The sequence below is a fragment of the Lates calcarifer genome, linkage group LG15 (assembly GCF_001640805.2).
Source record: "Lates calcarifer isolate ASB-BC8 linkage group LG15, TLL_Latcal_v3, whole genome shotgun sequence".
In the NCBI taxonomy this organism is placed as follows: Eukaryota; Metazoa; Chordata; class Actinopteri; family Centropomidae; genus Lates; species Lates calcarifer.
In genome coordinates, this window is record NC_066847.1 from 1796158 (window position 1) to 1812273 (window position 16116).

Here is a 16116-nt window from a genome sequence, read left to right on the forward strand (position 1 = left end):
AGAAAAACTTGAATAACGTGAATAAGAAGTGGTTCAGTGTTCCTTTAATATTTGTAAACTCTAAAAATGCAGGTTTATTAAAGAAGATGATGAATAGATTTATATATATTTGTGTCTACAGCTCTGTGCTACTGAACAGACGCTAATAATTTCTAAAATATGTCCCTCTGGTTCATTCAGCTCAGCTCCTGCTTGAATCCTCAGATTATGGCTGATTTCATGAACTGTAAAAAGAAAAAATATGTTAGCAGAGTAATATTACAATTAACCTTTAACATGCAGAACTTCAAGTTTATATATTAATTCATAAAGTGTTTTTTTTTTTTTTAGATAATATAACAATAAGAGCAGTGAGTTCACTTTTCTTTTTTTTCATTAAGAGTTTGCATTTTATTTTTCTAAATACGCAATACCAGGACTGACCAGTAGATGTCACCATTTTAAATGTATCTAACGCTGATAATATAAATCAAAGCATTTGAACTCACCTGCTGGAAAGAGAAGCTGGCGACTTCGCAGTTACATGGCAAACTGAGCAGATGAGCCCTGAAACGATCTGAGAGACGAAATATCTCCTGAATAATCTAAACATGGAAACTGGATTTTTACATTTTAAAACATTTAAATATGCGTCAAGAATCTTTTTGTTTATTTCTGCCTCCTGCAACTCTCCATCTGCCCACCAGATGTCCTCAGACTCCCTGTCTCACTAATCTGCTCATAGCAGCCATATCTCCTCTCATAAAATCACTGAACTGTTGTGGCCTGGGTCTGCTGTGTTAAAGTCATGACATCAGGGTTGTTGATGATAAGGTGTCAAAATGATTCTCAAACCTAACCACAAAGAAACCAATGAACAGCTGAGTTTACAGTTATGATTCTAGTCAGAGGTTGGAGAGTTGCACTGTGGGAAGTTTCAATCTGATGGCCTCAGTATTTCTAAAAACCCTGGCTACAGCTCTGAGACCATGCAACAGGTCTACTCATATCTACCTTTGAGGATCTGAAGTTTTGTCATGACAGCCACGTATTCATCGTAGTTGATCCCACCCTGGGATCGGTGTTCGTGCCACAGGATTCTGAAGGTTTCCTCATCCAAACCAAAGTCTGCATGAAAGTAGACTCATTAACCTGCCACTTCAACAACAGCATTATGACAAATGATAAAAGATATAATGTCGTACCATGGGCAGACAGAGCCTTCCTCAGTTGGGTTTGAGTGACGGAGGGAGGGTTCCTCCTCTCGTAGCTCTCCACATACTCCCTCCTGACAACTGCAACATAATGCTCCAGTTTGAAGAGCTCCTATCCACATCCAGGTCTCCGGACCTGTCTGCCTGAACGTCTTGTTAAAGAGGTCAAATAAACTGAGAACAAACAGCTCAACACTTCATTGAATAGTGGCTCCTGTTACAGCTAAAAATGAGGTCAGTGTTACAAAGGATACATCCATGAGAGTCAACATGAGGCGGGCAGTCCTGAGACTCAGGGCTAGAATAGAAAATGTGATTATCAGCGTGTCAATTTCTCATTCAGATAAAACAGTGTTAAAAAGGAATGGAAAATAAACGAACATTTGCCACGAACAGTATAACCCCCAGCATTCAGTTTGGCAAGAAGACTTTCAGCATTCAGCATCTGTTGGAGATGAGCAAATAAAGTTCAATGAATTCAGTGATCAACTTGACCCATCTGTGAGCCTTTTACTTACAAGGTTCAACTATAAAATCCATATTTTATATCAGGGGTAATTATAAAACTTTTTAGTGTAGAGAAAACAAACATTTCTGAACTCAAATTACCTCAGTCCTGCTGTCTTCCTGAAAGAGAAGAGAAAAAGGAAGATGTCAGGTAAAAATCCAGTCATGCAGCATTTAGGAAATATTCTGATTCACGTCCAACTTCTCTGATATCTTTATTTAAATCTACAAATGTCGATTTCTTACTGATACACACGATTCCTCTGGGAATGTGTTACAGTTCAGCTCATCTGGCCAGGAAACGCCGAAGCTGGACAGACCCTCACAGCCCTGTTTGGCCCTCTCGCAGAAAGACCTGCATGGCCGCTGCACTTCCCCCGCCACACACTGGGGGGCGTACACCCTGCAAAGGAAGAGGCGTATGTCCGCCGAGCACATGGTCTGCATTATCGAGTTAAAAAAGGACATCTTCATCACGGCTTCTCTTTGGCTTGTGTGTCCCAGGAGGTTCGGGGTGATGGTCTGGTTGTAGGACAGACCCTGACACATGGAGATGGTGATGGGCTCACAGATCCCCCCACTGCTGCTCACCCCATACTGCAACAAGACACAGGTGCACACTGTCAGTCCAAGTCTAGATCCCTTTAACCTGTCAAAGACTTATTTTGTACTCTGGGGATACCATTGGCAAAATACAATCATTTCACAAGGAGCAAAATTCAAGCACTATTCGACCTGGAGCTGATTTGTGACTCTAATCCTGTCTGGAGTTCATTTTTTGTTCAGTGGGAAGATCTTCTCTTCGTCAAATTGACTTTTATGAAACTTAAGGTAAAAGTTTTTATGCATATCTGATAGATTGAAGTATGCTAACGCTAACACACAGGCTGATCTGTGAACCTACATGACAACAGAAAGAATTTATTTGTTTGAGTCCTGTTTTTAGCCTCTACCTGTCGCTATTTGCTAAATTTGCATCCATTAAAAGTGTGCAAAATTAGTTCCCATCGGTTCTTGTTTGCAGCGTACCCATGGGTGTACAGACGAGTGTCACTGGATTACTGTGATACTGAAGAAAACTTCAAAATGTGACGATTCTCAGCTCAGTTCTGAAGCCTATTTCTAACGGTTTCTAAGCAGATTTCTGGATGTTTATTTGCCATGGACAGTGGAGATGGTGACTTAAGGATTCAGGATCTGAATGCAGACACATACAAATGCAGATAGGTGCAATGAAAGTATGTTATTAGTTGAAAGGCACTGGCTTATGGATAGATGGGTAGATGATCCGGAGAGCAGAAGCAGAAATGTTAAAAATCCACCAACAGTGACAGAAAGAGCAGGAACATGCACAGCAACTAAAGCAGTGAGGGAAATACACAAGGCTAATGAGGAACAGGTGCAGTGAATCAGGGTGGAGCAGGCAGTTAAACAGGCGGGAAACACCTACGTTTTCACATGACTCTGTGGTGAACTTGTCACACCTGAGGGATTCAGGCCACAGGAAGCCGAACTTGTTCATCAGTGACTCGCATCCGGACCGAGCCTGCTCACACAGCGTCCTGCAGGGAGACCGGACTTTCCCTGCCACACATTCAGGAGTGTAGACGGAGCAGAGGAACGGCTTCAGATGAGGAGAACACTGCACTTTAACGAGTGGTACAAACTGATTTATTTCCATGCTTATGTCCTCCTGAGTTTTGTGGCCCAGAGCGTTGGGCAGCGCCGTCTGAGTGTACGGCAGGTCCTGGCAGAGCGGGACACTGATCGGCTGACACATTAATGTTTGAGCAAAAATGGATTCTTGATCCTGCATGAACAGAAACATGAAAAAGTGAACAACAGTCCTGCTTCTTTACTTTTCATCAACTACAACTTCATGTGTCCATGTGCAAGTAATATCACAGGAGAGAGTCCAGTTATTGGCTCAGATTCCCATTCACATTTTAGACTCTCTTTAACTTGTTTTTTGAAAAGAGTTCAACAAATACAGATAATTATCATTAAAACTCTAAACTAAAGACATAAACATCCTTAAAAATGTCACTGGATTTGGGAAAACAGTGGGATCAGCACTCTGTATCAGGAAATTAAAAGTTAAATCCTCTGCATCTCTTCACCTCCCTGTTGGAGTTAAACAGGACAGACTTACATTTTCACACGACTCTGTGGTGAACGCTTCACACCTGAGGGCCTCAGGCCACAAGAAGCCGAAGTTTCTCATCAGCGACTCGCAGCCGGACCGAGCCTGCTCGCACTGCGTCCTGCAGGGAGACTGAGCTTTCCCTGCCACACACTTCGGAGTGTATACGGAGCAGAGGAACGGCTTCAGCTGAGGAGAACAATCCACTTTAACGAGTGGTGCAAACTGATGTATTTCCAGGCCTGCCTCCTCCTGAGTTCTGTGGCCCAGGAGATTAGGCAGCACGGTGTCGGTGTAGAGTAGGCTGGAGCAGAGAGGGACGGTGATTGGCTGACATGATGCAGGGGAGGTTGGAGCAACACTGGTGCTTTGACCCTGGAAGAACAGAAACACAAGTCAGCAACCATTTCTACTTCTGTAGGTCCTCACCAACCACAAATGTCACTCCTCTTTCCCAGCTGTGCACAAAATGTCAGACTAATGCCTTAAAGAGTCTGTACGGTGATTGATTCTGCACCAAATTGACAGTGGATATACCCTTCAAACACAGGAGTTGATGTCCTCATCATGTCATTCTCACCTGTACACAGTTAGACTCAGGTAGAGCTTCACATCGGAGCCTCAAGGGCCAGGACAACCTCTTGGCCCTGAGGGTGGACTCACAGTCTGTCTTGACCTTCTCGCAGAGAGCTCGGCACGGCTTCACCCGGCTGTCGTCCTCTGAGCTGCATTCAGGCACGACGACGCGACACATGAGCGTGGCGACCTCTGGAGAACAGGCCGTCTCCACGATCGGACCGATCTGCTGCAGGCTGTAGCCCTGAGCTCCGGTCGGATGGAGGGTGGTGGTGTATCCCACACCTTGACAAAAACTGGCTGTTACTGGCTTGCACGTTGGTTTGTCATCTCTCCAGCTGTGTGTTTGCTGAGGAGACAGAAACAATCCCAAAAGCAGCAGAATGAAACAGTTCATGGCTTTTTTCTCCCAGCTGCTGTTTAACAAAGTCTGTGGAGGTATGACACCAGTGTGTCTCTGCTCCGCTCCGCTCTCTGGAGGTGGAGTACCAGTCCACGAATGGAGTCTCTGCAAACAAGGCACTGATTTAGGACCACTGCTAAGTTCACATATCAGTAAGATGCTCAACACAAAATGAGAGCCAAACTGGTCTCAGAGCAGCAGCTCTATTGTGAGGAATTCAGTGGAACATCTGGTTGTGATTTGGTTCTCTCTGTGGAACCTTGGGGGGTGAGAATAAGTTGCACAATAAACCTGACTTCTGGATGGAAAGCATTTCAGCACTAACAGGATCGGGAAATGTTGCTTGTTTGTGTGTTTGTGTGAGAACATTGTCTCCAGTTCTCTGGAACTCGGATTTCCAGAACCGAAACTAGAGACACACTTCATGTCAAACATCCAAATCTATGAACTCTGGACGAATCCTAATGACTACTTTGGTACCCTGACTTTCATCTGGGATCATCTCAATTCATTTGTCTCAATAAAGTCCAGAAGAGACAACCACTTTGAATGTTGACTGAGTCCCAGTCAGCCTCACTTTTACATCTTTTCCAGCTCCCATTATCCTCATGTAATGAAACTAAATCCGCCTGAGAAGATCAAACACCTTCTGTTCCTGACACCTTGGCACCACATTCATACTTATTTTCCTTCCAAGTTTCGTATACATTCATTTTATTCTCTATCAGGATCTGAGAGGAAAGTGTTGTCTATAGCTGCTGGTGCAGTTTGGGAGATGAAATCAGTCTGAATCAGTGTCTGTAGGTGAAACTGTAAGCAGAGACGCTGCTGGCTTTCTTGGCCCCTCATACAGTCTTATCAGTCCAGGGAAGGTCCTTGATGATGTGCACACCCAGAAAGTTGTTGTTGCTCACCTGCTGATGGTCAGCAGTGGCTTTCAGTCTCAAACAATCTCCTGTGTTTCCTTTGTGTTATTTCTGATTCTTACTGACTCTGATCTCTCTATAACTCAGCTGCAGGATGATGCGTTCAGGGTCAGCCGGTCCAGTTTTCTTATCAGCTGCTGAGGAATGATGGTGGTAATATCTGATCTGATGAAGACGACATGATGTCAGATAAGTCTGCGAAATATGTCAGTTAGAAAACACATGTAAACAGACCGAACAAAATGATCCGTCATTTATTCTGTCACCACAACGTAACTGGCAAACAATTTAGCAAATTAGAAACACAAGGACCAGGTTCACATGGAGATGAGCCTGACTTTTTGTTCTGTATGGTACGGAGCTGCACAGACGTTTATTATGATGATTACAGACACTTTAATCTGATGATGGAGCTTTGAAAAGGAGAATTAACATAAAGCAAATCATCGACACATTAACATCTGAGCTACGAGCCGAGCAGGTGAACGACGCCTCATGTTGAGGAATGTCAGCAGGACATTGATTAGATGAAGACATTATCCTGACATGTGCGTGTCACCTCAGAGGACACGGTCAGATCATATCAGCTGCTGCAGGCTGAGGCTGGAGATGCTCCAGTTAATGACCCTGTGAAACTCAGACCAAAAAAAGTCAGTTTTATTTTCATATGAAGAAATAAATCTGTTGATGTCGGCTCCTTCTACTGCGAGGACTCGTTTCAAGGTTTTATTTTGGATGTTGCATCAGAAACACATTACTGTCATTTATAGATGTTAACTGAGATGACCTGTCTGTCTCTCCTGTGTCAGATCATCTGGACAGATCGTCTTCACTGTCCCCAGACTCTGATCTAAACTCATTAATCTGCGTACAAATAACACGACTTCATTCACCAAACCTCTCTGTGTTGTTTGGGTTAAAATCAAAACAGCTGCTTGGTTAGCGTCAGGGAAAGATGTGGTGAATCCCTGGTTTCTGGTCTCAAACAGTGACTCTCCTGCTGCCTGTGCAACTTTGCTTTTTACCAACAAAGTCTTTATTCATTCACCCAACGCCCTCCTCCTCCTAACAGCTCAAACACCACCTTATAACATGAAGAGATGCTTCATGTGGACATAAGTTGACATATCCTGCATGTATATACTCTGTGTTTTATTACTTGGACACTAATAAAATAAAAATATCTATTTCAGCTGCACGCAAAGTTGGAATTTGGGTTCTGCACTGAAAGTCTAAAGTTGTGTAATTTGTGCACAGGTTGAAGAGAATGACCTGAACTCACGGTAAACTAATCTAAGAGCAAAGTTATGAGCAGGCTGACACACTAACTAAATGAACCCAGTTTACAGTTTGTGATAAAAAATGAAGAGTGGAGTGAATCCTGTTATCCTTTACAGAAACACTCTCCAGCTCAGGATGTGGGTGCAGCACAGTCTGCTTTAACCTGCTGAACAACTTCTATCTGAAAAATGTCATCTTCATCTTAAATCTGCTCCTCAGGTGCCATGATGCCTGTCAGCTCACAGTTACAGCCACACCCAGGGAGGATGCAGTGATTGTATCTGAGGAGGCAGCAGTGATATAAATGTGATGAGAGTGAGAGTGAGAGTTGGTTCTGCCTCTGAACGTCCTCTGATCCTCGACAGCAGCTTCGTACAGGTGAGTCCATCGTCCTGAGCTCGTACCTGTGAGCAGACGTCTACCTGAACATTGTCTGTACTGAGCAGGGTTTAGAAATGCTCCAGTTAATTCTAGCAGAACCTACAACGTCTATTAGTTAAGGGTTCGACACATATGGAGAACAAAGCTTCTGTTTACTGGGATTAAAAAGTTCTTCTGTTCAGAAACTCAAACTGAAATAAGAAAACTTTGACCCAGTTTTCTGAGGCTGGTTGTGAATCATCTGCTTCACTTTTACTTTTTTTCTCGTTGGTGAGAATATGAAATATGTGTTGAGTCACTGTTTTATTATTACTGATGCAGTAACATATAAATATACATATTTATATCTATTAATAAGATTAATAATTTAAATGATTTATATCTGTAAGATTGGGTTATATCACTATTTTTTATTTTTATCTTATGGTCATGTTCTTTTATTCCTCTTTATTTATCTGTACTTGTGAAGTGGAGCACTGCAGTGCAACATGTATTAACTTTATTATATTAACATATAATAAAGGATTCTAATAATAATAAGTCAGAACAGTTTTGTGGTATTTGTGCTTCAGTATTTCTCAGTATTTCTCAGTATTTACTTTAGATTTTTAAACTACATTTGACTGTTGAATGCAGAACTTTTTTACATATATTTTAATATTGTGGTATTCCACCTGTGTATAATAAATGTAAACTGATGTTAGATCAGTCTGATGTCTCTCTCTGTGGCCTGTTATTTCAGACACTCCTCAGAGAGATGTGCTCAGTAGCAAAAAGCCAGCTGGAGACAGCCATGGACACCCTCATCGAGGTGTTTCAGTGCTACTCCTCTCGTGAGGGCGACAGGTTCAAGCTGAACTTTGTGGAGCTGAGGAGTTTGCTTCGCTTGGAGCTGAACCTGGAGGTACAGACTGTCTGTGTGTCTGCTGTCAGTCTGTCTGGGTTCAGGAGTCGTCATTCACTCCTTTCTGTTTGTGTTTCAGGGGAGCTGGAACTCTGGGTACGTGGAGATGATCATGGCCGACCTGGACAAGAATAAAGATCGCAACGTGAGCTTCGAGGAGTTTGTCGTCCTGCTGACTCATCTGACCGTGAGAAGCAGGCCCTTCTTCCAAGACTACGAACCGGTCATCATCCAGTGTGGTCAAATAAGAGACGGACGTTTCCAGATGTGAATGTCCCTCAGTCACAGCTCTGAGCTTAACCCAAGCTTTACTGTCTGAATGTCAATAAATGACTCAGAATGTTAAACAGAGTGAGCTGTGCTTTTCTTGTGTCTTGTGTGTCTAATCTACTATAAAATAAAAACTACACTCCACCGCCGCCTCAAATCAACCAGAGAAACAGCTTTAAAACGACCAAATCCACAGGATTTATTAACATGAGGCTGCAAAAGACACGTCAAAATAAAATCAAATAAAATCCCAGGCTGAGAGGAAGCGACACCAGCAGCACCTGTGCCATGCATATACTGTGATCTTATCTCACACACACTGATATGTTGCCATGCCTGATACAAAAAAAGCACAAAACCTGATTGTCCAGTGGTGCTTTCGAGGACAGAGTAAAATAACACAGTATGTGTTTGTGTCCACAGAAATCAAACCCAAACACATGATTACCTCTGTGCTGTTACTGAGTGCACAATGTGAATAATGTGTGGACGGTGCAGCGAGGACGTGCACTCATTATGATGATTATATGACGCCCAAAGGCCATCCAATAAAAGTCTTTGTAGTCCACTACTTCATGACACTAAAAACAGGCTAAAATCTAAATAACATTAAGACTCAGGCCGCCTTCTGTCACGTGAAGGAGAGCAACACTTTTTCCCTTTTCGTCCTCCTTATTCCCGCGGCTTCAGAGCCACCAGCACAAAGTTTCTCGGAGAGAAGTTTGGGTCGAAGAGAGGAACGAGCTGACTGTCCACACCTGCAGAGAGAGGAGGCGTCAGTCAGTCAGTCAGAGCCGGAGGTGAGCTGTAACTGCACGTCTGCTCACCGTTCTCCTGCAGGTAGATCATCCTGTCCAGCAGCACCAGCGTCTCCACCACAGGAGCCAGCAGCAGCGGCCAGGCTGAAGTACACCACCACCCGGCCCTGCTGCTTCAACATGGCCTCCACCCGCTCTGCGTCCAGGGGTAACTCAGGAGGCAGGCCGACCCGAGCCAGACCCAGACGGGCGTACCTGGATGCAGACGAAGGAAACATTTACCTCAACAAGCTCATTATTAAAGAGACAAAATCCAGTGACTGTGTTTGACTGTGGTGCCCCCTAGTGATGACATTAAAAATGACACTCTCACCGGATTCATTTTACAGATGACGTACATTTTAATAACTTAATTAACAGTGGAATCATTTTGTTATTGTTTTGTCACTTAAAACTAAAGAACTCATTATCATTTCAGCTGCATTACCCAGCCTTATTCCAGACTCCACAGGTTTGAGTCCGGGCTGAAAGTAATGACTACTTAACCACCAGCTGATGAATCTGTTGTTACTGTGATGACCGCTCCACCTGTGTCGTTTGAGATGATTGGAGGCTCGTTAGCTGCACGAGCGACACCTGGACCAGTCACCCTGACTCTGTCTGAGGCAGGTCTCCCTCCCTTTAAGTGCTAACGAGACAAACGGGACTCTGAACAGCAGAACACAAGCGTTGAGGACTGTCCTCTGCAGGCTGAGTGTGACTCACTCTGTGAAGGGCAGTAGGTGGGCTTTCTTTATGGTCTGGATCCCTGCCCTCCGTAGATCCGGCCTCGTATCCCTGATGAACGTCTCCAGCATCGCCCGGTAGCAGTGCGTCCTCAGCAGCTCGCTCTCCTCCCTGAGCCTCCGTATGTAGTCCTCCACGGCGTGACACGCCCCCTCCCTCGCCTTATAGGACAGCTGATGTCCCGACAGCCCCCGCACCCAGGAGCTCATCGGGTAGCCAAACTCCGAGGGGACCGGCTCCTGAGCCGGCGTCGGCGGAGCGGGAGGTTCGACCAGTCCTGGAGGGGAGGGGTTTTCTTTGGTTGTGATTTTCATGTAGCAACAGGCCACAGAGGTGATGCCGCGAACATGTGGGCAGTTGACAAAGTGGCGGAGGAGGGTGGTGCTGAGGTCGCCGCAGGCATGGAGACCAGTCAGGACGAAGTCTGGATCGTCTTCCTCAGGGTGAACCCCCTCCTCACAGACAGGCCGGCAGCTTTCAGACGACTGCTCCTCAGGCTCGCTCTCGCTCGGCCGCTGTTCTGACGAACGATTCGACGTCCTGTGAGCGAGTGTCGGAGTCCTGAGACGGTGAGGTCTGGACCTCCTGAGAGCGCCCCTGACGATGAGCAGAGCCACGCAGTCTCTTTTTGCTGGGTCCAGACGGAGTGGGGGGACCTTCACCGGAACAATCTGCAGCACTCAGCTGCTTGACGAAAGCCTCCCATGATGCCTTGGGGTTTACCCATCCGGCCACATGGCGGGGAGACGACTGTAACACCGGGGAGCTGAGATGAGCAGTTCTAGGAGGAAGAAAGAGAGAGAGAGTGATGATTATGAAGCTTCAAACGTGGTGTAAGAAGCTCAGCAAAGCACCAACCTTCTGCTTTTCCTTCTCCAACGCCCACAGTAACTGTCCGTCAAACCTGGACGCCATGGAAACCAGGGTGCGATCGGCCTCGATGGCAGTCACCGACAGTCCGAGGCCGAAGGACAGGAACCGAGTCAGGTGACCCTGTTGAGAGCAGAGTGGAGGACGTCTGCTGAAGCCTCACTTCACTAATTAATCTGCTGCAGAATAAAAAGCACCGGATGGAATTCAAACCTCCCAGTATCTGCTTCAATGAATACCTGTCCAGAGCCGACATCCACCACTCTGTTACAGTCAGTCTGCTCACACAGCTGCTTCACCAGCTGGAGGTTTAAAAAACAGACAGAAATTATTATTTATATATATTATCATTATTAAAATCCAATGAACAGCAGCAGCCATGCTGAAGAAGCGCTCCTGCACCGTGCCCAGCTTGCGGATCTCGTGCTGCTTCTTGGGTTTGACGTGTTTCCTGAAGATGTGGCCCAGCAGCGAGCTCTGACTCTGGTTTTCCTGGAACTCTTCGGGCTTCGGCGAGCCGGCCGCCCTGCCTCGCTCCCGCCTGCGCTCCCTGGGAAACGCCAGGGCGTGAGCTGTGGCGCGGAAAGCCAAGAGAGACAGAGGCCACACGGAGGGATACCTGTAAGGACAAAGGATTATGGGGATTATGTATCTTTTCTGTTCATGTTTCCTTCCTTACTGTGGTTGTGGGTTTTAAACAGGGGCTGGTGACAGTCCAGTGTTACCTCCTGTCTCCATGTGCAGCGTCCAGGAGAAGGTCAGCGACCTGTGGGTACGTCAGGTCCTGCAGCACAGGCTGCCAGCTGCTGGGTAATGAGTGCCAGAGATCCTCAGTGAAGAACTCCTGCAGGCGAATACACAAACACACTGACTGTCACCAGGTGTGTGCACGTTTTTGGAGTGCACACAATATACTGCAGACACCAGCTCCACTATATCTCAAACTCTGACACCACCCAGCTCTCCTACACCTGGTCCCTGGTTTTCTGTGGCTGGATGAAACACAACTTAATTAAGGAAAATGCACCACATGCAGGACTTCAGAGAGGATGTTCAGAGACCAGAACAGGTAGCTTCACATAAACACAATCAGATATGAAATCTACGCAACAACTCCAATGCTTTGTTGTCATGGAAACTCTGGTTACCATGGTGATTAATATTATGTTTTGTTTTTTTTTCTAAAACAAAATTCACTCCTCTGACATTTAACTGGAAACGCTGCAAGCTGCCACACCGGAAGTCGGTTGCTGATCAGTTATCGATACGCACAATGATGAAGGAGTCGGTTAAGTGGCTGTGCTGAGACAGGAAAGTGGTGAGTCTGTTCGCCAGCTCTCTCTGTTGTTCTGATGACAGACTCGGCGCAAACATCTCCACATCTTGTGCCGCTGACAGCTCAACTGGCATGGAACTCTGAGGCTAGCTAATGCTAATTAGTATGCTAATTGGACGTCGTTTTTCCGGGTGAGACGACGTGCTGCTAAAATACCCAGAGAGTTTCTGACTCGCTCTTAAAATCGAGCTCTTTATAACGTAAATCCAGAGGTATTTTTTTTTTCAGAAATGTTTGTTGTTTTAGCCTTTAGCCGCCGCAGCTAACTGTAACTTCTACACGAGGAATCCCGAGACGTTCATGTGCTCCTCGCAATTTGAAAGTCGCAGTCCAGCGATAAATACTACCTCCATGTTCTGTTTTAATTCAAATTGTTTAAGAGAGGTATATAGTGAGTGAATTGTATCGTGTCTATCCCATTTAAAACATTTTTCGTCCAAAATGATCATACAGTTGAATCAATACAAAAGTGTATAGGTATAGCTTCTTCGTTTGAATGTAGCTAGCAGTAAGAAGAACTAGTATTTCCAACGTGTGACTGTCCGCGAAGGCAACATGACCCGGATGATGATGGTTTGTTTTGAGGAAGCGGACGCGTCTTGTCCACACGGTGTGTAGCCTGTAGCATTTCTGTTTTTACCTTTCACAAAGTTATTTCCAGAGATTTTCTAATCCGGAATCTATCGGCGTCAACCTGTTTGTGTTGTTAAACTCGCTGAGCCGAATTTTACGCTAACGGGCAATCACATCCGGCCGCCGAGTTAGCATGAAGCTAACATCAACATCCCTTAGCTAGGGGTGAAATCAGAAGCTAAAGTCAGGTCCAGTAGCGTAAAATTGCTGTTTTTTTTAAATAATAATTTATCATTTACGAGACAGTTAGAGCACTAATTGTGTATTCCACTTTATTTTATTTTATTTATGTCAGTGTCTTGCAAATTAAATACACAGCAGTGTAATAAAATGAAAATAAGGTCACAAATTACTCACAACTATCTGAATTCTAGAAACACTGAAGTTTACAGGAAGTTAAGTCTTTATTATATATTATTATTATATCATAGAGAAGTGTTTTCCCCTGTAAACAACATCAGGCAAGAGAGTCTGCAGGTTTATTTGCAGTTGATTAAGTTGTTTGAGTTCTTTAAAAATAATGTTAAAATACTACAATTTCTCAGGGTCATTGCAGAAGTTGATGTTTTTCTTTGTTGTATCTCTGGAAACTTGTGCATTTTTTGTTTTTACTGTTTTCTGACATAAACCAGAGATTAATCAACTAATCAAAAACATAGTCAGCAGATTATTTGATACTGGAAGTAAAACATTAGCTGCAGCCCTGCGGTGGAGTCTACAAATGAAGACAGGGTTTGATGATGATGTGTTTGTGTTTGTCTTGCAGGTTGATACGTTTAAACTGGTTTCAGTTGATATAAACTGGAAAACGAAGGACAAATTAAAGAGTTTTGTGTTAAAGTGCAGTGAGAACACTTTCCCTCTGACTCCTGCTGAGCTGAAACTGTGACCATGTCGAACATTACGATCAGCATGTGTCTTTCTGATGCCGACACCGCACAGAAGAGAATTTCAATATGGGAACGAAACAAGAAGAAAGAGAAGAACAAGCGTAAAAAGAGAAACTTGGATCAAATGGGGTGTCTGAGACACGAACACAACCGGCACATGGGACAGGCCAGACGTGACCGGACCCCACGCCACAATGGAGCCCGCTCAAGGCGTCCATCACCTCCCTCCTCCACCCAGAGCAGACGTTTACCTCGTCCAGGCAGTGCTTTCCAGAGTAGCTCCACGCCCTCAGCCTCCGCACACAGCCGGCCTTCCTTCACTGTGGACAGCAAAGGAAGCCACGAGAAGCCAAAGGAACCTGTGAACACAAACTCAGCAGCCGCCACCCCCGGGCCCTCAGGATCCAGCAGCCGTAGACCCACCGCCACACCAGCAGCAATGCCCTCTAAATACCTCGCTATCGACTGTGAGATGGTGGGTGCGGGACCGAAAGGATGCATCAACCAGCTCGCACGCTGCAGTATCGTGTCCTACGACGGAGATGTGGTGTACGATAAGTTCATCAACCCCTCCATGCCTGTCACCGACTACCGCACCAGGTGGAGCGGCATCCGGTACAGAGATCTCGTCAGGGCCACGCCGTTCTCCGTGGCCCAGAAGGAGGTGAGAGAGTCCAGAATGTCAAAGTGCAACTGTGAAATTTAACATGATGTTTTGACCAGCAGATGTGAAATGTACTGTAACACAAAGAAGCTGCAACAAGAGTGTTCTGCATTGTTGTTGACAAATTAATGATGGTAATTAATTTTGTGTTGATCTGACTAATGTATTGCTGGTCTCAGCTCTGACTACAACAATCACTGTTGTACCTCTCAGTCTGAATACTTGAAAAAGTCAGAGGCCATTTGCAGGCAGCTGAAGGCAGCAGGTAGAAAAAACAAGTGAAGTTAAATTCATTAAGTGCTTAACTGAAAGAGTAATGAGCAGATGAATTGATTAAAATCAGAGTGTATCGTTGATGTGAATTTGCAGTCTCTGTCTGTGCTGTTTTGTTTCTTGGTTCGTCCTTTTCTCTTTAACCTTGCGTCTCTGTTTTTGTCTTATGGGACAAACTTCATGATGTTTTATTCAGAGTTTTTCTGCATTAAGTTCCTCATTGAATACAGCTACAGTGAAAAAGTCCTGGAAACCTGCACAGTGAGAGTCTACCACCTAACGAGTGAGTGTGTTGTGTGTCTGCAGATACTGAAGCTGCTGATGGGGAAGGTGGTGATCGGCCACGCCATCCACAACGACTTCAAGGCCCTTGGTTACGCTCACCCCGCCGCCCTGACCAGAGACACGTCCCGGATCCCTCTGCTCAACCAGAAGGCCGGCTTCGCTGACAACGAGTGTGCCTCTCTGAAGAGACTCACCAAAGCCATTTTCAACCGTGACATCCAGGTAGGAGAAAGTCTCAGCTCTCAGTGAGCGTTTAAATCTCACTTCATCCCTTCTCACAAGTCTGGACCATACCAAGGTACGGTATAGATGTCAACTCGTCCTCTCTTTGTGTCCTCAGGCCGGGAGGAAGGGTCACTCTTCTGTGGAGGACGCCAGAGCCACTATGGAGCTTTACAAAGTGGTGGAGCAGGAGTGGGAGAGGAGGCTCGCCTCCTAATCACAGGCCAGTTAGTGCCAGGTCCACGGAGACCACATGGAAATAAATTGAGTTTAAATGAGCATTTGTTGCGGGAGGTATGTGCTCTGAGCTGACTCGCTGCAGGTTTATGGGATCAGCTCCTCTCTACGTGTCCTGTGAAGAAACCAGGAGCCCTGAGCGGGCTCGTTCAGAGTGCTGGATAATCCTCTAGCAGCTGCCTGAAAGTTAAAACCCTGATATTATCACAGGAGAAGAAGAACGTGAATAACTCTTATTTTGACCTTCAGTTTCAGCAGTTCCATTCTTTCTCAGGGTTTTCATTGAGTTTAAACGGTGCGTCTGCCACTGGGGGGCAGTCATGTACTCATTCCCACACACACACACACACACACTAATACTAATGGTGTTAAGTTTCCACGAGGTGTTTAGCAGTGCAGCTGCACCAGGACAGCCTTCAGCTCACCACCATAGTGTCTTTTCATCTCGTTGTCACTTGAACATGGATGATAAAGAAGTTTAAATGTGTCACTGCTCAGTGCAGACAGTGAAACACTGACAGATTATTCAGCTTTGATCATCCAGTCCTGTTGTCGACGGCTCCAGCCTGGAGTTTAGG

The 16116-nt window shown here is 45.3% G+C and overlaps 4 protein-coding genes across 5 annotated transcripts; 2 read left to right on the plus strand and 2 right to left on the minus strand.

The window, feature by feature from the left end:
• Nucleotides 1–22: 22 nt before the first annotated feature.
• On the minus strand, nt 23–4955 carry LOC108884664 (atrial natriuretic peptide-converting enzyme). Its single transcript, XM_018678693.2, has 11 exons — nt 4424–4955; nt 3853–4218; nt 3151–3510; nt 1947–2297; nt 1803–1820; nt 1575–1638; nt 1448–1491; nt 1185–1337; nt 994–1107; nt 489–556; nt 23–224 (listed from the first exon to the last, which is right to left on the minus strand). Exons 1-8 carry the CDS (start codon nt 4814–4816, stop codon nt 1206–1208), a joined length of 1728 nt encoding a protein of 575 aa, XP_018534209.1. The 5' UTR covers nt 4817–4955; the 3' UTR covers nt 23–224; nt 489–556; nt 994–1107; nt 1185–1205.
• Nucleotides 4956–7238: 2283 nt separating this feature from the next.
• s100a1 (S100 calcium binding protein A1) lies at nt 7239–8661 on the plus strand. The gene is made up of 3 exons (XM_018678719.2): nt 7239–7407; nt 8153–8314; nt 8394–8661. The coding sequence occupies exons 1-3, from the start codon at nt 7339–7341 to the stop codon at nt 8583–8585; spliced, it is 423 nt and encodes a 140-aa protein (XP_018534235.1). The 5' UTR covers nt 7239–7338; the 3' UTR covers nt 8586–8661.
• A 97-nt stretch (nt 8662–8758) lies between these two features.
• Nucleotides 8759–12835, minus strand: mettl25b (methyltransferase like 25B). Its single transcript, XM_018678720.2, is given in 10 exon segments — nt 8759–9342; nt 9412–9478; nt 9480–9597; nt 10108–10792; nt 10795–10909; nt 10987–11121; nt 11238–11300; nt 11401–11617; nt 11724–11842; nt 12271–12835. Coding segments are annotated over 10 exon segments (1743 nt in total). The 5' UTR covers nt 12409–12835; the 3' UTR covers nt 8759–9256.
• isg20l2 (interferon stimulated exonuclease gene 20-like 2) lies at nt 12205–15580 on the plus strand. 2 transcript variants are annotated; one of them, XM_018678706.2, is made up of 4 exons: nt 12205–12316; nt 13734–14521; nt 15101–15301; nt 15420–15580. In XM_018678706.2, the coding sequence occupies exons 2-4, from the start codon at nt 13859–13861 to the stop codon at nt 15516–15518; spliced, it is 963 nt and encodes a 320-aa protein (XP_018534222.1). In that variant the 5' UTR covers nt 12205–12316; nt 13734–13858; the 3' UTR covers nt 15519–15580. The 2 variants fall into 2 exon arrangements, with proteins under 2 accessions (XP_018534222.1, XP_018534223.1); XM_018678707.2 differs by lacking the exon at nt 12205–12316 and adding an exon at nt 12845–12944.
• The last annotated feature ends 536 nt before the right edge of the window (nt 15581–16116 follow it).

Bases quoted from the DNA above. Each gene is read 5' to 3' on its own strand.
- LOC108884664 (XM_018678693.2), bottom strand. From the start codon at position 4,816: ATGAACTGTTTCATTCTGCTGCTTTTGGGATTGTTTCTGTCTCCTCAG. The intron at 3,511-3,852 runs GTAAGTCTGTCC...CTGTTCATGCAG, and splicing joins CCACAGAGTCGTGTGAAAAT to GATCAAGAATCCATTTTTGC. The intron at 1,492-1,574 runs GTTCGTTTATTT...TTTCTATTCTAG, and splicing joins TTATACTGTTCGTGGCAAAT to CCCTGAGTCTCAGGACTGCC.
- isg20l2 (XM_018678706.2), top strand. From the start codon at position 13,859: ATGTCGAACATTACGATCAGCATGTGTCTTTCTGATGCCGACACCGCA. The intron at 14,522-15,100 runs GTGAGAGAGTCC...GTGTGTCTGCAG, and splicing joins TCTCCGTGGCCCAGAAGGAG to ATACTGAAGCTGCTGATGGG. The intron at 15,302-15,419 runs GTAGGAGAAAGT...TTGTGTCCTCAG, and splicing joins TTTTCAACCGTGACATCCAG to GCCGGGAGGAAGGGTCACTC.
- s100a1 (XM_018678719.2), top strand. From the start codon at position 7,339: ATGAGAGTGAGAGTGAGAGTTGGTTCTGCCTCTGAACGTCCTCTGATC. The intron at 7,408-8,152 runs GTGAGTCCATCG...CTGTTATTTCAG, and splicing joins TCGACAGCAGCTTCGTACAG to ACACTCCTCAGAGAGATGTG. The intron at 8,315-8,393 runs GTACAGACTGTC...TTTGTGTTTCAG, and splicing joins GCTTGGAGCTGAACCTGGAG to GGGAGCTGGAACTCTGGGTA.